Here is a 20,579-nt window from a genome sequence, read left to right on the forward strand (position 1 = left end):
GGGACTGTATGTGGGCGTTGGGGTGGTTTCTTCAGAGGAGAGGGACTGTATGTGGGCGTTGGGGTGGTTTCTTCATAGGAGAGGGACTGTATGTGGGAGTTGGGGTGGTTTCTTCAGAGGAGAGGGACTGTATGTGGGAGTTGGGGTGGTTTCTTCAGAGGAGAGGGACTGTATGTGGGCGTTGGGGTGGTTTCTTCAGAGGAGAGGGACTGTATGTGGGCGTTGGGGTGGTTTCTTCAGAGGAGAGGGACTGTATGTGGGCGTTGGGGTGGTTTCTTCATAGGAGAGGGACTGTATGTGGGCGTTGGGGTGGTTTCTCCAGAGGAGAGGGACTGTATGTGGGCGTTGGTGTGGTTTCTTCAGAGGAGAGGGACTGTATGTGGGCGTTGGGGTGGTTTCTTCAGAGGAGAGGGACTGTATGTGGGTGTTGGGGTGGTTTCTTCAGAGGAGAGGGACTGTATGTGGGCGTTGGGGTGGTTTCTTCAGAGGAGAGGGACGCTCTGTATGTGGGTGTTGGGGTGGTTTCTTCAGAGGAGAGGGACACGCTGTATGTGGGCGTTGGGGTGGTTTCTTCAGAGGAGAGGGACGCACTGTATGTGGGTGTTGGGGTGGTTTCTTCAGAGGAGAGGGACACGCTGTATGTGGGTGTTGGGGTGGTTTCTTCAGAGGAGAGGGACACGCTGTATGTGGGTGTTGGGGTGGTTTCTTCAGAGGAGAGGGACGCACTGTACTAATTCATCTGACCTGAGGCCTCTGCTGCTTTGTCTGGCCGGGCAGGAAAATAAGATATGAAGTGAAGCTACACTGTGCAGGCTGAGATACAGCTTGAGACAACGGAGAAAGCAGGGCTGTCGGATCTCTGCTTGATGGTGGTTTACCTGAAATATGCAAGATATTGAGTTGCCGGATAACAAGGCAAGTAGGCTGGCAGTCAGATACATCCATATAAAGTCAAGATGCATCCACCAGAGATGTTCTACAGGCATCATGTTTTCAACGTCTTCATTGGCAAAGAAGAGCAGAGAGGGTGAAAAGAAAAGAAAAGAAAAAACAACATCTCATTATGTCTTTTGTGTTGCTTATAGCAGACGGCGTGCTCTCTGAATCAATATGTTCGCTCTCAACTGTTTATTTCCCCCCGGAAAACAGCCAAGCTGTTGTGTTTGAATGTTTACACGGATTAACATAATCTGTTTGCCTGTGAAATTAGCCTCCTAAACAGGCCCCTGAACACAGGAAATAAAAGGCGCTAGCTAGCACGAGCTAGCTCTGGGGATTCTGCCGCTGCCTGTGTTTCTTGGCACGTGGCGTTGGCACCGCAACCAATCTGCGATAACACTCCAGCTTCTGAGGAGGTGCTTACCACACGGCTTTTGTTCCTCTCGGCTCTTTTGTCATTCAGTTTGTGTCTTTTCTTTTCCTGTGTGTGTGTGTGTGTGTGTGTGTGTGTGTGTGTGTGTGTGTGTGTGTAATCAATTAAGGTCTCTGAGCTACTTTAGTCTCATTTAGAGACTATTAGGGACAAGGCCGTGAGTGCTGTGAAATGTCGCTCTCTTTGCCAAAGCTTTGTACGTGTGTGTGTGTGTGTGTGTGTGTGTGTGTGTGTGTGTGTGTGTGTGTGTGTGTGTGTGTGTTGGTGGAAGCTCTAGCACTGACTTGTCCCTCAGTCATGCATTATAGACTGGCTTGCTGTAACCTGCATGCGGTGGGCCTTCAGTCTGTAGTCTGTAGTCTCCTCTGCCCTCTTTACCCACGTGTGCCTTCAGTGCATCGCCTCGGCCCCTGAGGCTGCCTTCCTCTACTCAGTCTCTCTCTCTCTCTTGATCTGTTTCTGTCTCTCTCTCTCTCTCTCTCTCTCTCCCTCTCTGTCTAGCTCTCTCTCTCTCCCTCCCTCTCCCTCTCTGTGAGTTTGAATGTTTTGCACAGCTTGCCGCTCCGAGGCCCATCCAGCTTGTTTTGTGTCATGCCGCTCCCGCTTTTTTGTCTGTTAGCCTTCCAGATGTCTCAGACGATTTCCTCAGAGGCGCTGGACGCTGCTTTTGGCCTCGCCGATTCTGGGCATCATCGCCGCTCGCTGACATTAAACAGGAGCACTGTCAACGTGAACTGTTCTCTTCTCTTGTCTGTCTTCCTCTGTCTGTCTGTCTGTCTGTCTTCCTCTCTCTCTCTGTCTGTCTGTCTGTCTGTCTGTCTGTCTGTCTGTCTTCCTCTCTCTCTCTGTCTGTCTGTCTGTCTTCCTATCTCTCTCTGTCTCTCTGTCTGTCTGTCTGTCTGTCTTCCTCTCTCTCTCTGTCTGTCTGTCTTCCTCTCTCTCTCTGTCTGCCTGTCTGTCTTCCTATCTCTCTCTGTCTCTCTGTCTGTCTGCCCGTCTGTCTTCCTCTCTCTCTGTCTGCCCGTCTGTCTTCCTCTCTCTCTCTGTCTCTCTCTCTCTCTGTCTCTCTGTCTGCCTGCCCGTCTGTCTTCCTCTCTCTCTGTCTCTCTGTCTGCCCGTCTGTCTTCCTCTCTCTGTCTCTGTCTGCCTGTCTGTCTTCCTCTCTTCCTCTCTCTCTCTCTCTGTCTCTCTCTCTGTCTCTCTGTCTGTCTGCCCGTCTGTCTTCCTCTCTCTCTCTGTCTCTCTGTCTCTCTGTCTGCCTGCCCGTCTGTCTTCCTCTCTCTCTGTCTCTCTGTCTGCCTGTCTGTCTTCCTCTCTCTCTGTCTGTCTCTCTGTCTGTCTGCCTGTCTGTCTGTCTGTCTTCCTCTCTCTCTGTCTGTCTCTCTGTCTGCCTGTCTGTCTGTCTTCCTCTCTTTCTCTGTCTCTCTGTCTGCCTGTCTGTCTTCCTCTCTCTCTGTCTCTCTGTCTGCCTGTCTGTCTGTCTTCCTCTCTCTGTCTCTCTGTCTGTCTGTCTGTCTGTCTTCCTCTCTCTCTGTCTCTCTGTCTGTCTGCCTGTCTTCCTCTCTCTCTGTCTCTCTGTCTGCCCATCTGTCTTCCTCTCTCTCTGTCTCTCTGTCTGCCTGTCTGTCTGTCTTCCTCTCTCTGTCTCTCTGTCTGCCTGTCTGTCTTCCTCTCTCTCTGTCTCTCTCTCTGTCTGCCTGTCTGTCTTCCTCTCTCTCTGTCTCTCTGTCTGCCTGTCTGTCTGTCTGTCTTCCTCTCTCTCTGTCTCTCTGTCTGCCCGTCTGTCTTCCTCTCTCTCTGTCTCTCTCTCTCTCTGTCTGCCTGTCTGTCTTCCTCTCTCTCTCTCTCTCTGTCTGCCTGTCTGTCTTCCTCTCTCTCTAGTCGTGTTTCCATTACCATCAGAAATGCGCAAAATCTAAATATCGCAATAGAAAGTGGGTAATGGAAACACGTAAATTTCGAAAAACCTCCCAAATATCGCAAAAAGTTTTTGCGCTCTCATGAGGTGGTTTTTCAGACGTGTCGATATAGCAGTTTATCGCAAAAGTGTAATGGAAACACACTTTTCCGCATTTGCACGTCATGTGACCCATTCTCCTTTGGAAAAGGAGCGGAAAATGAAAGGAAAATGAGGGAGAAAGGGTTCGATAAGCCGTGGCAAAACCTCCGCAGCAACCTAGCAGAAAGACGAGTGTTGTGCAAAAGCGGAGCTGGGGAAAAAAGATCATGTTTAATGACAGAAATCGGTCCATGGTGACAGGCTGCCTCTCTGTGTGCGCGCAGTTGTAGGCTACCTTTTTTCCTCTGCCTCTCGCGCTCACTGCATTCACCGCAGCCAGCAACATGTTCTTTTGAATTGATAATCAGGCTCGTTTATATGCGTTGTAACTTCATGTTGTGATTTGCATTGACCATTGGTTAGATTTGAGCATGCAGGGGACGGGATTTGGGGCAGATCCCTGTGCGTAATCACTGTGGCAGCTGCTGCAACTGTGAATTGCGTTCAGGTGTGTGCGCCGTCACTCAAACTCAACTTCAATGGAAACGCCTACAAGTCGCAATTGTACATTGTCGAAGTTGTAGAAATATCGCAATTATTTTGCGAAAAACTGTAATGGAAACACAGCTTCTGTCTCTCTGTCTGCCCGTCTGTCTTCCTCTCTCTCTGTCTCTCTGTCTGCCTGTCTGTCTGTCTTCCTCTCTCTGTCTCTCTGTCTGCCCGTCTGTCTTCCTCTCTCTCTCTCTCTGTCTCTCTGTCTGCCCGTCTGTCTTCCTCTCTCTCTCTGTCTCTCTGTCTGCCCGTCTGTCTTCCTCTCTCTCTCTCTCAAGATTCAAGATTCAAGATTTTTATTGTCACTCCATGGTACAAGTATCACGTGTGAAATTCTTGTGCTGTGGACTCCGTTTACGACATAGTACAAATATAGCAAGGCATATGAGTGCAAAAACAACAAGCAATAGGGCAATAGGCAATAAGCAATAGCAATAAGTAACAATAGCAATAGGGCAGTATAGTGATAAGACAAGTCCGAGACAGTGGCCTATTCACTGTACCTAGGTGCACATGTCATGTGCATACATTAGACGCGCCCAAACATTTCAAATTCAACGTATTTGTCACACAGGTGCAAATAGCATGTACTGTACCTTATCATACAGGTGCAAATAGTATGCACCTTATTAGACATACAATTAAACATTAGACATACGTAATGGTAGCAGCTACAGTACGGCTACTACGCTATTTGTGCATGTTAAGGAGTCTCGTGGCCTGTGGGAAGAAGCTGTTCCTCAAGCGATTTGTGCGTGCTTTTGGAACCCTGTATCTCCTCCCTGAGGGTAGCAGGGAGAACAGGCTGTTGTGGGGATGGTTTGTGTCTTTGATGATCTTCAGGGACCTCCTGAGGCACCGCTGGTTATACAGTTCATGCAGTTCTGGCAACTCGTCTCCTGTTACGTGCTGGGCCGCGCGCCTCACCCTCCGTAGCGCCCTGCGGTCCATGGTGGTACAGTTCCCGTACCAGGTGGTGAAGCAGCCAGTCAGCAGGCTTTCAATGGTGCCTCTGTAGAAGTCCCTAAGGATTTCTTTCCTTAGCCCAAATTTCTTCAGGCGCTTGAGTCCGTGTATTCGCTGTTGGGCCTTTTTGACAACAGTGGCGGTGTGACCGGCCCAGGTCAGGTCCTGGTGGATGTTGACTCCCAGGTACTTGAAGCTGTCCACCGTTTCCACCACTGTGCCGTTGATGGCGATTGGGGGGTGTGCGCCCCCCCCCCCTCCTGTAGTCCACAATGATCTCCTTGGTCTTGGAGACGTTCAGAGAGAGGTGGTTGTCCTGGCACCATTGTTCCAGGGCCCCCACCTCCTCTCTGTAGGCCGTCTCGTCGCTCCCCGAGATCAGCCCCACGACTGCTGTGTCGTCTGCAAACTTCACGATGGTGTTAGAAGCTTGGGTTGCCACGCAGTCGTGGGTGTAGAGGTCGTACCAGAAGGGGCTGGAGATGCACCCCTGGGGCGCTCCTATGCTGATGGTCAGTGGGGAGGAGGTGAGGTTGCCCACCCTCACCACCTGGCGGCGGTCTGTCAGGAAATCCAGGATCCAGTCGCACATTGCTGTGTTAAGTCCCAGGTCCTTGAGCTTGCGTACCAGCCTGGAGGGTACTATGGTGTTGAATGCTCTGTCTCTCTGTCTGCCCGTCTGTCTTCCTCTCTCTCTCTCTGTCTCTCTGTCTGCCTGTCTGTCTGTCTTCCTCTCTCTCTGTCTCTCTTTCTGCCCGTCTGTCTTCCTCTCTCTCTCTCTGTCTCTCTGTCTGCCCGTCTGTCTTCCTCTCTCTCTGTCTCTCTGCCCGTCTGTCTTCCTCTCTCTCTCTCTCTGTCTCTCTGTCTGTCTGTCTTCCTCTCTCTCTCTGTCTCTCTGTCTGCCCGTCTGTCTTCTTCTCTCTCTGTCTCTCTGCCCGTCTGTCTTCCTCTCTCTCTCTCTGTCTCTCTGTCTGCCTGTCTGTCTGTCTTCCTCTCTCTCTGTCTCTCTGTCTGCCTGTCTGTCTTCCTCTCTCTCTCTCTGTCTCTCTGTCTGCCCGTCTGTCTTCCTCTCTCTCTGTCTCTCTGCCCGTCTGTCTTCCTCTCTCTCTCTCTCTGTCTCTCTGTCTGTCTGTCTTCCTCTCTCTCTCTGTCTCTCTCTCTGTCTGCCTGTCTGTCTTCCTATCTCTCTGTCTCTCTGTCTGCCTGTCTGTCTGTCTTCCTCTCTCTCTCTGTCTCTCTCTCTGTCTGCCTGTCTGTCTTCCTATCTCTCTGTCTGTCTGCCTGTCTGTCTTCCTCTCTCTCTCTCTGTCTCTCTGTCTGCCTGTCTGTCTTCCTATCTCTCTCTGTCTCTCTGTCTGCCTGTCTGTCTGTCTTCCTCTCTCTCTCTGTCTCTCTGTCTGCCTGTCTGTCTGTCTTCCTATCTCTCTCTGTCTCTCTGTCTGCCTGTCTGTCTGTCTTCCTCTCTCTCTGTCTCTCTGTCTGCCTGTCTGTCTTCCTCTCTCTCTCTCTGTCTCTCTGTCTGCCCGTCTGTCTTCCTCTCTCTCTGTCTCTCTGCCCGTCTGTCTTCCTCTCTCTCTCTCTCTGTCTCTCTGTCTGTCTGTCTTCCTCTCTCTCTCTGTCTCTCTCTCTGTCTGCCTGTCTGTCTTCCTATCTCTCTGTCTCTCTGTCTGCCTGTCTGTCTGTCTTCCTCTCTCTCTCTGTCTCTCTCTCTGTCTGCCTGTCTGTCTTCCTATCTCTCTGTCTGTCTGCCTGTCTGTCTTCCTCTCTCTCTCTCTGTCTCTCTGTCTGCCTGTCTGTCTTCCTATCTCTCTCTGTCTCTCTGTCTGCCTGTCTGTCTGTCTTCCTCTCTCTCTCTGTCTCTCTGTCTGCCTGTCTGTCTGTCTTCCTATCTCTCTCTGTCTCTCTGTCTGCCTGTCTGTCTGTCTTCCTCTCTCTCTCTGTCTCTCTCTGTCTGCCCGTCTGTCTTCCTCTCTCTCTGTCTCTCTGTCTGCCCGTCTGTCTTCCTCTCTCTCTCTCTCTCTGTCTGTCTGTCTGTCTGTCTGTCTGTCTGTCTGTCTTCCTCTCTCTCTCTCTGTCTCTCTGTCTGCCTGTCTGTCTGTCTTCCTCTCTCTCTGTCTCTCTTTCTGCCCGTCTGTCTTCCTCTCTCTCTCTCTGTCTCTCTGTCTGCCCGTCTGTCTTCCTCTCTCTCTGTCTCTCTGCCCGTCTGTCTTCCTCTCTCTCTCTCTCTGTCTCTCTGTCTGTCTGTCTTCCTCTCTCTCTCTGTCTCTCTGTCTGCCCGTCTGTCTTCCTCTCTCTCTGTCTCTCTGCCCGTCTGTCTTCCTCTCTCTCTCTCTGTCTCTCTGTCTGCCTGTCTGTCTGTCTTCCTCTCTCTCTGTCTCTCTGTCTGCCTGTCTGTCTTCCCCTCTCTCTCTCTGTCTCTCTGTCTGCCCGTCTGTCTTCCTCTCTCTCTGTCTCTCTGCCCGTCTGTCTTCCTCTCTCTCTCTCTCTGTCTCTCTGTCTGTCTGTCTTCCTCTCTCTCTCTGTCTCTCTCTCTGTCTGCCTGTCTGTCTTCCTATCTCTCTGTCTCTCTGTCTGCCTGTCTGTCTGTCTTCCTCTCTCTCTCTGTCTCTCTCTCTGTCTGCCTGTCTGTCTTCCTATCTCTCTGTCTGTCTGCCTGTCTGTCTTCCTCTCTCTCTCTCTGTCTCTCTGTCTGCCTGTCTGTCTTCCTATCTCTCTCTGTCTCTCTGTCTGCCTGTCTGTCTGTCTTCCTCTCTCTCTCTGTCTCTCTGTCTGCCTGTCTGTCTGTCTTCCTATCTCTCTCTGTCTCTCTGTCTGCCTGTCTGTCTGTCTTCCTCTCTCTCTCTGTCTCTCTCTGTCTGCCCGTCTGTCTTCCTCTCTCTCTGTCTCTCTGTCTGCCCGTCTGTCTTCCTCTCTCTCTCTCTCTCTCTCTCTCTGTCTGTCTGTCTGTCTGTCTGTCTGTCTTCCTCTCTCTCTCTCTCTGTCTGCCTGTGTGTCTTCCTATCTCTCTCTGTCTCTCTGTCTGCCTGTCTGTCTGTCTTCCTCTCTCTCTCTGTCTGCCTGTCTGTCTTCCTATCTCTCTCTGTCTCTCTGTCTGTCTGCCTGTCTGTCTGTCTTCCTCTCTCTCTCTGTCTCTCTCTCTGTCTGTCTGCCTGTCTGTCTTCCTCTCTCTCTCTCTCTCTCTCTCTCTCTCTCTGTCTGCCTGTCTGTCTGTCTTCCTCTCTCTCTCTGTCTGCCTGTCTGTCTTCCTATCTCTCTCTGTCTGCCTGTCTGTCTGTCTTCCTCTCTCTCTCTCTGTCTGCCTGTCTGTCTTCCTATCTCTCTCTGTCTCTCTGTCTGCCTGTCTGTCTGTCTTCCTCTCTCTCTCTGAATCTCTCTCTCTGTCTGCCTGTCTGTCTTCCTCTCTCTCTCTGTCCCTGTCTGCCCGTCTGTCTTCCTCTCTCTCTGTCTGCCCGTCTGTCTTCCTCTCTCTCTCTCTCTCTCTGTCTGCCTGTCTGTCTGTCTTCCTCTCTCTCTCTGTCTGCCTGTCTGTCTTCCTATCTCTCTCTGTCTCTCTGTCTGCCTGTCTGTCTGTCTTCCTCTCTCTCTCTGTCTGCCTGTCTGTCTTCCTCTCTCTCTCTGTCTCTCTGTCTGCCTGTCTGTCTGTCTTCCTCTCTCTCTCTGTCTGCCTGTCTGTCTTCCTCTCTCTCTCTGTCTCTCTGTCTGCCAGTCTGTCTTCCTCTCTATCTCCGTCTCTCTCTCTTCATGTCTTGCGTCCAGCTCTCTTGTGTACAGTACACGACCCCCCTCATTCCCCCCCTCCTCGCCGCGTTGTCTAAGATCCAGACTAATCGCTGGTGTTGAATTATACATCCAAGTGAATAGCTGAGATGGCCGGCCCCTGCTTAATGTCTATGTACTGTGTTTATATCATATTCGTGGTCTACTGTTATGTTCTGATGGCTGCTGTGGTGTGGCTATACCCTCTGGTCTACTGTTATGTTCTGATGGCTGCTGTGGTGTGGCTATACCCTCTGGTCTACTGTTATGTTCTGATGGCTGCTGTGGTCTGGCTATACCCTCTGGTCTACTGTTATGTTCTGATGGCTGCTGTGGTGTGGCTATACCCTCTGGTCTACTGTTATGTTCTGATGGCTGCTGTGGTGTGGCTATACCCTCTGGTCTACTGTTATGTTCTGATGGCTGCTGTGGTGTGGCTATACCCTCTGGTCTACTGTTATGTTCTGATGGCTGCTGTGGTGTGGCTATACCCTCTGGTCTACTGTTATGTTCTGATGGCTGCTGTGGTCTGGCTATACCCTCTGGTCTACTGTTATGTTCTGATGGCTGCTGTGGTCTGGCTATACCCTCTGGTCTACTGTTATGTTCTGATGGCTGCTGTGGTTTGGCTATACCCTCTGGTCTACTGTTATGTTCTGATGGCTGCTGTGGTCTGGCTATACCCTCTGGTCTACTGTTATGTTCTGATGGCTGCTGTGGTCTGGCTATACCCTCTGGTCTACTGTTATGTTCTGATGGCTGCTGTGGTGTGGCTATACCCTCTGGTCTACTGTTATGTTCTGATGGCTGCTGTGGTCTGGCTATACCCTCTGGTCTACTGTTATGTTCTGATGGCTGCTGTGGTCTGGCTATACCCTCTGGTCTACTGTTAAAGCAGCTACGAGCAAGATTTTCGATTGTTATTAACACATTCACTGCCAACAGTTTTTTTTTTACTGTAGGTAGCTTCTGCCAAGGGTTTTTTTGAGGATTCTGGCTCATCTTTCAAGAGCCGAGGATTATTTTCTGCTAGGATTTTGTGAACACAAAATATCTCAAAAGAACTAATAGAATGTGTGCTTTCTCTGTCTAAAAGAGTTAGTTTGTAGAGTTAGTAGTTATGTAGGCATTAGCAGTTGAATACAGCATGGTTTCAGAGATTTTCAGAGAGTTTTGAGATAAATGGATTTTTAGAACCACCTCACGTGCCTGTGATTATGGGTGCCCTTGGGCAAGTGTGTATACTGTATTGTGTTTGTGTGTGCGTGTGTGTGTGTGTGTGTGTGTGTGTGTGTGTGTGTGTGTGTGTGTGCGTGCGTGCGTGATTCGATAGAACAGGCAGAACAGTCACTTTAACCATTTATTTTTGGCATCAGTGAGACATCAGACATCTAAACAATATCGTTCTGAACAATTTCCTCCATAACAGCACCCGCACCCCCCTCTCCTTCAAACTCCTCCCTCCGTAGGTGTGTCTCTGGTGGCTTTGCAGTGTTTGTCACAGGCGAGTTTCTGCTGCCTGTCTGTCTGTGCTGCTGCTGCTGGCGCGGCCGCTCGTCGGGCGAGTCTGGATTAGACTGTAAAATCGGGCTCGTTCGTTTCTGGGTTTTCGGTTGTGAGCTTTGATGAAGCTGCGTGCGATTCTGGGCTTTCTGCTGGTGTTTCAAAGTGTGTTGCACCCATAATCTATTATGCAAATTTGCAATCCCCCACTGCCAGCTCCCAGCGCGAAAGCGAAAGCGTTTTCGCCAATCCATTTTCATGAGAATGGCTTCCTCACGCTGCTGTTTTTTCTTGGCTTTCTCTCGTCTGGAGAGCACTGTCGCCACTTAGTGGGTCGGTGGAATGGGTTGTACACGTTCAGTGGCTCCCATATTTTTATAGGAGACGTAGGGGGCTTGGATCCACGTCCCACCGTGTAAATTATTATTATTATTTCTTTGACGAGTTAACTCGTCCACGGCAGTGAACGTGTTAAACAGTCTAAATTCAATATCGATGCCTCACATCTTACCTCTAATAGTAGACGAGACCAACGCAGAGTAGTCTCGCTTGAACGGCACGCAGAGTGAATCGGCCAGTGTTGTCTTGATCATTAGTCTGTCTGCGGCCGGGGCAGATCAGGAAGTGAAATGAAACGGTTTGCGGCAGCCACTTCGGCCATAACCACAAAATAACAAAATTACTTCCAAACAAACTGTTAGAATATAATGAGAGATGTTCGCGACAGTAGCAAGCCCCTGATGTAGCGAGCATGGCGTTCTCCTTGTTTATGGTCTGTTGCTAGGCAGAGCGAAACGGTTGAAGGCAGGCAGCTGCCGTAAACCGTTTTGTTTCACTTCCTGGTCTATCCGGCCCGCTGGAAGACAGACACAGACTCTATAATCATCAAGAGAGCAATCTCCTATTCACACGGCTTTGGTCTCAGCTCCTTTTATAGCTAAGATGTGATGTATCAATATTACATTTAGACTGTTGAATAACAATCGAAAATCTTGCTCGTAGCTGCTTTAAGGGGAAAAAAATCGATTTATGTCCCCGTTGTTATTTTTTGTTCTTACTTAAACCAAATGTTTTATGCTCACTCATAATTCAGTAGGTCACGGGTTGGCTTGGTTCGAGCATAAGGATTTATCGAAATGTCTATGGAGAAAATGAATGCGGAACTTATTTCCAGGGCAAATGATGTCACGAAAAGTCACGTGACTGTTGCGCTCTATTGGTCCGTGATCAGCAAGCTGCGCGATCACTGGACAGGCGATCTGTCAATCACCCCGTTTTCTATCATCTATTTTACTCCAAACGGGTGAGTTATATAAAAATGTACCCCCCTACAGTTATTATGAAAAGGTGAAATTAGCTATATAGACCAAAACCGTGTTTCACCCCTAACTGGAAAGATGTTTAATCCTGTTACAAAGTCGGGCATTTTAACATGGGGAGATCTGCCTACTGCCCCTGAGCCCAAGTGGCCATTCGAGGAATTACAGCTTAAACAAAGACTTCCACATCTTCCTGGGAAAGGGGGTGGGCTTGCCTACTGGTGAGAACATGCCATGAATTTTGTTTTTGTGCACCGGCACAAAACAATCCACGATGATCCGCTATGAGTGATATACTACATCTTATCCGAGTCAGATGCTAAAAGGTGAAGTATTTATTCTCTCATGCATCTCCCATATCACTATTATTATTATGGCCTCAGATGAGGATAATAAGATGCCTTCAAACTTCAGGCAGATTGACATGCGTGGCGTGCACACACACACACACACACACACCTGCTGGTTTCATGTTCTCCTCTCTGTCTTGTTTGTATCACAGTCAGCTAGTGCTTCTGGTCAGCTCTGCAGCCCTGAGCACTGGAAAAAAATCCCTCCACTTTGATTCATCAAACATGAGCATCCAGCTCATCTTCAGCTTGCCTTCCCATGCCGTCCTCCACGCTCTCTTCCTTTCACTTTCCCTCCAACCCACTCACTACCGGCCCCTCCTGGCAGCTCCATGCGCTGATGAAAGCTATGCTAATGTGCCCTGTTTGTAATGATATTTTCCCTGCATTTCTCCACATCATGTCTTTTTAACACTCCAGAATACTGTGCTTGGCCTTGCTTCAAAAAGCAGCTACACTGTAGCTGCAAGGAGTGTATGCGGGCCGGGTGGCCTTATTCAATGTGATCTTCTACAGTTTGGTGATTTAGATACAGCTGCATATGAGTTTGTGTGCTGCGGCTTGATGAATGACAACAGAAATAGTGTCAATAAATTCATCTCTTTAGATTTCCAACTCCTCTTAATGTGTTGAGTGTTACCTATAAGGCTGGGTGTCAGGACTCAATACCTTTAAGGTATCGACTGAAATAACCCATTACCAAGTAGTGTCAAAACTTCTCCAGTCAAACGATACCCGCATAACTGCATTCAATCCCTTTTGTACACAGATCTAGAAAAAAAAAATACTATTATGGTTTTGCTCACAGTCACTGAGCGAGTGTTCTTTGATTTAAAGCGATGTGTTTGGCCCACTACTACAGCAACTTACAACCTATATAGTTTGTGGTGGTGAAGTTGAGTGGTATAAAGCGGTAAAAAAAGGTATTGAATGAAGTACACTATTGGTATGGGTAGTTTGAGGGTACTGGTATTGGTACTGGTATTGTCATTGAAACGATACCCAGCCCTGGTGTTACCATGTATATGTGCATGTGCATTCACAGCCCTGTGTTAGTTATCCATCTCACCTTCTGTACTAACCACTTGTGCATCGGGTTTTTGTTTCTGCTTTATTGTATCCTGGGCCTGCACCAAACTATGTAAAGAGTTCTATTCCAAATTCAGCTATTCACCATTTGGAAAAAGTGAAATTTGCTCTTACAAACTTATTGATTGTGATTATAGTTTTTAATAGAGTGCAGGTTGATAAAACTCCTTTACAATTCCTTTATCATAAAGGAATTGACATGGAATTCATCATAAATTATGATAAATCCCATGTAAACGTTCCATAATGGATTTACAGTATATTGTTTGGGGAATAGAACTCTTGTACACCACATCATGTACATTGTTAAGATACTCTGCTTGTGGAAGTTTCTAAGTGGCATAGTAAAAGCTGAATTTTCCCCTTTTCATTATCTGTCCAAATAGATGTAGTAAGTAGGGATGCACCGATTGCCATTTTCTTGGCCGATTCCGATTTCCGATTTTTGAATAGTCTGACTTGCCGATACCGATTTTTGCCGATTCCGATTTTTTTTTCTAAAAACAACAATTGACAGCTTACACAAACGTTTTTGTAACTTTGTTTAAAAATTAAGATTCATAGAACAATTCTTACATCTAATGGGGATCCAAATAAACAAATAAACAATTCTTATCATTTGCATGAAGTAGGACCTTCTCACTCAAACACATCTCAAAATAAAAGTGTTCCAGGTTAGGCTACTGGACAGAGCTTTTTTGTGCAAATACAATGAATACAAAAATTAAATTAAATCCAATAGCCTATATCCCACAGCTATCATGCATTTACTTTTCCCAAAGAAAACAGGTGCAACAGAACATCAAAATGATCCATGGACAAGGAGTTTATAGACTGGCTCCAGACCAGTCCTCTTGAGTAGAGAGGAAATGAGTTTATGAGTTACAGTAACGATCTTCAGTCTGAATATCAGGCGGAGTTTACACACAGTCCGAAGTTTGGTATGCGTATTTTTATCTGCCATCCGAAAAAATATCGTCACGCACAGCAAACGTTGCACACTTGTGAGTCCGATGCATTTTTATTATTATGTCCGTCGTTCTCATGTCGTTCTATTTGCAATACGAAACAAATAGTCTCTCCTGTATCCACGTCACGTTACAACATGACTTGACAGGCTGAGGCAGCAGCGCTGATGTGGAATGGAAAAGCAGGTCGGGGAATGGTTATACTGGACACACTCGCCAAGCCGGCTGTGCGCGGTGGCGGGTTGCTGGAGCACCGCTTCCCGGGGAGAGAGAGCAGAGAGAGGGGGGCCAGTGAGGTGAAGCGAGCCGCTCTGACTGGACTCCAGCCGAGCGGGACACGGCCGCACCTCTGTCTCCACGGCTTATTTTCGACTTGCATGTGTGACAAACTGCGAGCTTTGTCTACTTCACTGACGGTGAAAAAAATCCACAACGAGGAAGGTATGCTGGCGTGTGTGGTGTGGTGGCTGGGTGCCTGTCTCGGTGCTTTGGGGTGCGCGCACGTCATGTGAAAATCGGCTCACAGAATCGGCTATTTAGAGTGACCGGAACAGATCACCGATCGAGGCCGATCACGTGAAAATCGGCCATTTCCGGTCACGTGCCGATCGATCGGTGCATCCCTAGTAGTAAGCAAATGCAACATGCAGGCTAACTAATTCTTATGAATTGAGCCATTCAGAAAGACTTTTGAATGCAACATGTAGGCTAACTAATTATTATGAATTGAGCCATTCAGAAAGCCTTTTGAATGCAACATGTAGGCTAACTAATTCTTATGAATTGAGCCATTCAGAAAGACTTTTGAATGCAACATGTAGGCTAACTAATTCTTATGAATTGAGCCATTCAGAAAGACTTTTGAATGCAACATGTAGGCTAACTAATTCTTATAAATTGAGCCATTCAGAAATACTTTTGAATGCAACATGTAGGCTAACTAATTCTTATGAATTGAGCCATTCAGAAAGACTTTTGAATGCAACATGTAGGCTAACTAATTCTTATGAATTGAGCCATTCAGAAAGACTTTTGAATGCAACATGCAGGCTAACTAATTCTTATGAATTGAGCCATTCAGAAAGACTTTTGAATGCAACATGTAGGCTAACTAATTCTTATGAATTGAGCCATTCAGAAAGACTTTTGAATGCAACATGTAGGCTAACTAATTCTTATGAATTGAGCCATTCAGAAAGACTTTTGAATGCAACATGTAGGCTAACTAATTCTTATGAATTGAGCCATTCAGAAAGACTTTTGAATGCAACATGCAGGCTAACTAATTCTTATGAATTGAGCCATTCAGAAAGACTTTTGAATGCAACATGTAGGCTAACTAATTCTTATGAATTGAGCCATTCAGAAAGACTTTTGAATGCAACATGTAGGCTAACTAATTCTTATGAATTGAGCCATTCAGAAAGACTTTTGAATGCAACATGTAGGCTAACTAATTCTTATGAATTGAGCCATTCAGAAAGACTTTTGAATGCAACATGTAGGCTAACTAATTCTTATGAATTGAGCCATTCAGAAAGCCTTTTGAATGCAACATGCAGGCTAACTAATTCTTATGAATTGAGCCATTCAGAAAGACTTTTGAATGCAACATGTAGGCTAACTAATTCTTATGAATTGAGCCATTCAGAAAGACTTTTGAATGCAACATGTAGGCTAACTAATTCTTATGAATTGAGCCATTCAGAAAGACTTTTGAATGCAACATGCAGGCTAACTAATTCTTATGAATTGAGCCATTCAGAAAGACTTTTGAATGCAACATGTAGGCTAACTAATTCTTATGAATTGAGCCATTCAGAAAGACTTTTGAATGCAACATGTAGGCTAACTAATTCTTATGAATTGAGCCATTCAGAAAGACTTTTGAATGCAACATGTAGGCTAACTAATTCTTATGAATTGAGCCATTCAGAAAGACTTTTGAATGCAACATGTAGGCTAACTAATTCTTATGAATTGAGCCATTCAGAAAGACTTTTGAATGCAACATGTAGGCTAACTAATTCTTATGAATTGAGCCATTCAGAAAGACTTTTGAATGCAACATGCAGGCTAACTAATTCTTATGAATTGAGCCATTCAGAAAGACTTTTGAATGCAACATGTAGGCTAACTAATTCTTATGAATTGAGCCATTCAGAAAGCCTTTTGAATGCAACATGTAGGCTAACTAATTCTTATGAATTGAGCCATTCAGAAAGACTTTTGAATGCAACATGTAGGCTAACTAATTCTTATGAATTGAGCCATTCAGAAAGACTTTTGAATGCAACATGTAGGCTAACTAATTCTTATGAATTGAGCCATTCAGAAAGACTTTTGAATGCAACATGTAGGCTAACTACGGTAATTCTTATGAATTGAGCCATTCAGAAAGACTTTTGAATGCAGCATGTAGGCTAACTAATTCTTATGAATTGAGCCATTCAGAAAGACTTTTGAATGCAACATGCAGGCTAACTAATTCTTATGAATTGAGCCATTCAGAAAGACTTTTGAATGCAACATGTAGGCTAACTAATTCTTATGAATTGAGCCATTCAGAAAGACTTTTGAATGCAACATGCAGGCTAACTAATTCTTATGAATTGAGCCATTCAGAAAGACTTTTGAATGCTTAATGAACCCATTGGTAATTTAAAGGGGAACTCTTCATGGCTGTGAAACAACAAACTGAAACTTGCCACCAAAGAAGAGGGCCTGCAAGGTTAGATGTGAATGAGTGATGTGAGCATTGGCAACATTAACACGGCAGAGATCTTTGGACCTTGCTAATCATCTTGATGTGATAAAGCCAGTCAGTTTGCATCGTAATGACACAATTACTTAACAGTCCACTAACCAAACTGCAGGAGAGGAATTCATTTCTTTCAATTTCCATCATTCCCTTTAGCCCCCCTGCCTGGCTAGCCCTCGCCCTTTACTGCTACATACATACCCAGTCTATAGACCCCTTATACGCCTACGTCACAATGACAACAAACAGCGTCAGATGCGCAAGACGGAGGCAGAAAGACAGACTCCGCGCAGCCCTGTCAAGTAGTTTTCCAGTCGCCTGAAAACTATTCGAGCTAGATATGTCTTCGTGTTGTGCAGTGGGATGCCAGAATCGGAAAGCTATTGTAGGAGAGTATTCGGGTCCGCCTATTCACACTTAGTTAATAAAATAATAAACGATAGAGCCAGGCTGTAACGTTATAATTCACCTAATTCTCCCCACATATCCTGTTCTACGCAACTCGAGGGAACATACACAGCCTCGCACACACGCAATAGAACACAACACAACACTGAACAGTCTGTTACACTATCTACAAAGCAAGGACTAAAGTTTTACCGAATCCCGTCAACTCATACTGCTTTTAATGCTAACCGTAAGTGTCTTTGGTTGCAAGCCGAAAGAGGAAATCGTTAAAAATGCCCGACTTTGCAGTGCTCGCTCATTTCATATCAGGTAAACTGTAGTAGTAGGCTGCAGCCACATCGCTCGGTTAGTTAACAACCAAGTAATGTTAAATAATGTCATTATTGAGTTGAACTGATTGGAACGAGGACATCATTAAAAATGCCCGACTTTGTAGTGCTCTTCATAATCAGGTAAGCTGCCTGAAACTGTAGGCTGCTCAACATCGCTCGGTTAGTTAACGGACCAAGTAACGTTACATAATGTCATTATTGAGTTGTGTGCATTATCAACATAACAATATATCTTTGCAAGTTACAGAATAATTATCTACGCTATCCCCAGTTATAAAGGAATGCACGATATGTATTGCTGGCCATAGGCTTGGCCAATTGACAGCGCCAGTGCGTATGGGTGGGTCTGTAAGACATATCCCATTAAACAACGTTAATTTCGATGCATAACATTGCTTATCACTAGGCGATAAGCTGTGGTAGTAAGCCGAGAACTGCATTTTAAAACTAAAATATAACTGTGTGTTGCAGATGGGCACAGAGCAGTCCTGACAGCGGGGTTCTCGCTGTCTGTCAATGCAAAGCTGACGGCTTTCTGCCTTCAAGTTGCGCGCGCAGCTCAATGTTGACAAGCTGTATAAGGGGTCTATTGCACCTGCCAAGCATGCAACAATCACACCTCCTAACACTAACACTAACACACACACATACACACACACATGCACGCGCGCACACACACACACACACACGCACACACGCACGTGCACACACACACACACACACACACACACACACACACACACATGCACGCGTACGCACACACACACACACACACACACAAACATGTGTCAAATTGGTCAAACATGGTCAAATTCTCAGATTTCCGCTGGTATTCACCTTATGTAGCCCCGCCCACTTGACCCAGTTGTGCTATGACTTCCTGTTCAAAACACCATCTGTTTTACCTGGTCACTAGTACTGTACTGTCACAGGAAGTGTAAACACAATAAGAAGTAACTGACTGACGCCTGTGTCGGAACATGAGGTGAATACTGTAATGAAAATAGTGCAAAGGTGAACATTGTCTTCAGGAAATTTTTTCCTTAAAGGGATAGTTCCGTTTTTTTGACGTGGGTTGTATGAGGTACTTGCATACATTCAGTGTACTACATACATGCAGTAGAATGCAGGCGGCGCGGTCCCACTTTGGAGAAATGGAGGCCATGTCAGGCAAGTAGAGCTGTTTGCTGAGTGTAAAGGGGGCCATGAGCAAAAACGTTAAAAACAAACAAACAGAAAAAATACATAAAATCCTTCTATACTGCTCACCTTGCATAATCCAAGTCTCCACAAGCCCTGAAGTTGACATGAAAAGACATCATTTACACCCTGTTTTTAGTTGAAATATAGCCATAATATGCAGCTGGAAGCTCACTCTTTTTTGTCTATTTCTTCTTATAGTTCGAGCACCTGGCTCAGATTTCAGCTAAAAACAGGGTGTAAATGACATATTTTCAAGTCAATTTGGCATCTCAGGGCTAGTGGAGACTTGGAGTACGCCAGGTGAGCAGTATGGAAGCATCAATAAACAATCAATAATTTTCACTCACAAAGCATTGTATATTTTTTTTATGTGTTTTTGCTCATGGCCTCCTTCACACTCAGCAGACAGCGCTACTTGCCTGACTTGGACGGTGTCCATTTCTCCAAACTGAGACTGCACTGGCTGCATTCTACTGCATGTAGTACACTGACTGTCAGCAAGTACCTCATACAACCCCACATGAAAAAAACTGAACTATCCCTTTAATTGACATGGATTGGAGTTGTGAGGCTCAATTCCCTGCTCCACTCAGGGCTGCACTAGTGTTCATGCCCTCATCCTCTCCACTAGTCTCATTCTAACAGGGTTCACAAAGTCAATTCAGCAAAAATGCAAAGTCAATTCAGAGATAACGATACCACTGGAACATACAGTATTGGTTCCAGTCTGATTTTAGACTGAATCACTTTCTGAGCTACTGTATATAGTATACACTGCATGGAGAGATTAGCAAAGCCTTAGATTTTACAATCAGATTTTGTCATGTATGACCTGTCAGTGCTCCTTTCTCCTGCATAAAAAAATATTTGTGTAATTATTTTATTTGTAATCACTTTATTACCATTTCTTTTCAATTTAGCTCTAGAACCTATTATTATGTCACTGTATATTGGGGATTTTTTTCATGTACACCCCTTTTGATGAAATTCATATGATCATATTTATTTCACCTCACCGCTCGTGCCCCTGGCTGCTTGGTGGGCTCCAGACTGCTGCGTGCACTGCATCCTGGCCTGCCTGTTCTGTGAGTTCCTGACTCTGTGCAACATGGTGGTGGCGCAGGCATCGTGCGGCACCTGCACCTCGGAGGCCTGCTGCTGCTGCTGCGGCGGCGACGACCTGGGCGACGACTGCAACTGCCCCTGCGACGACATGGACTGTGGCATCATGGACGCCTGCTGCGAGTCCTCCGACTGCCTGGAGATCTGTATGGAGTGCTGCGGCATCTGCTTCCCCACATAGGGAGGCCCCTGCTAGGGTGGAACTGGGCATCTCTGCCGGGGGTGGGGGAGTGGGTGGGGAGTTGGACCCCGGATGGAAGGACAAATGAACGCTGCTACTGCTCCGGTCGGTTTTTAATCCAGTAGCAAGCAGACAGAGAGCAGACAGCTTTTCCACCAAAACCGGCTTAGCAGGGGCCAGAAGAAACTATTTGAACATGTCAATTAAGTTGATCATGTTGACAAGTATTCTAACCATTGCTTAAAAAGTATTATGATAGACTGCCTTAGAGATGATTTTATCGTCACCATTTCAGGAATACTGTCCAACTGATATCTTATCTTGCCATATCTTTGTCATTTTGTTGCATACACAATGATAACATTTATTCTGTTTTTAATTGTCATTGCAGTAGGGCTGGGCGATAATTCAATGTGATCATTTGTTTCGGTGGAATCATATCATATCATAATATTTCTGTCTGTCTAAATTGATGATAACAAGCTCTTTTCTTTTTCTTTTTTACACAAAACGAAGTATGAAACATTTTTAAGCAATATGATTTGAATATTTCTATTTTGTTTGACATCACACCTACCTAATATTACCATTCAGTTTAACCGGATTTAAAGGGATACGCCACTTTTTCTGGAGTTTAGCTCATTTGCCATATCCCCCCCCACATAACCAAGGTACACCATGCCTTTACTGTCACTATC

General features: G+C 46.1%; 1 protein-coding gene across 3 annotated transcripts in view; it reads left to right on the forward strand.

Moving 5' to 3' along the window:
* Window positions 1–19,890, forward strand: part of mdfic (MyoD family inhibitor domain containing) — a 57,928-nt gene extending 38,038 nt beyond the window's left edge. For all 3 annotated transcript variants that reach the window (XM_083658982.1, XM_083658981.1, XM_083658983.1), the window contains one exon: window positions 19,628–19,890. In XM_083658982.1, coding sequence (XP_083515108.1) covers window positions 19,628–19,881 — 254 coding nt within the window. In that variant the 3' untranslated portion in view covers window positions 19,882–19,890. The remainder of the gene's footprint in view (window positions 1–19,627) is intronic.
* Window positions 19,891–20,579: the final 689 nt, after the last annotated feature.

The sequence above is a fragment of the Poromitra crassiceps genome (assembly GCF_964638095.1).
Source record: "Poromitra crassiceps genome assembly, chromosome: 2".
NCBI classification, from domain to species: Eukaryota; Metazoa; Chordata; class Actinopteri; order Beryciformes; family Melamphaidae; genus Poromitra; species Poromitra crassiceps.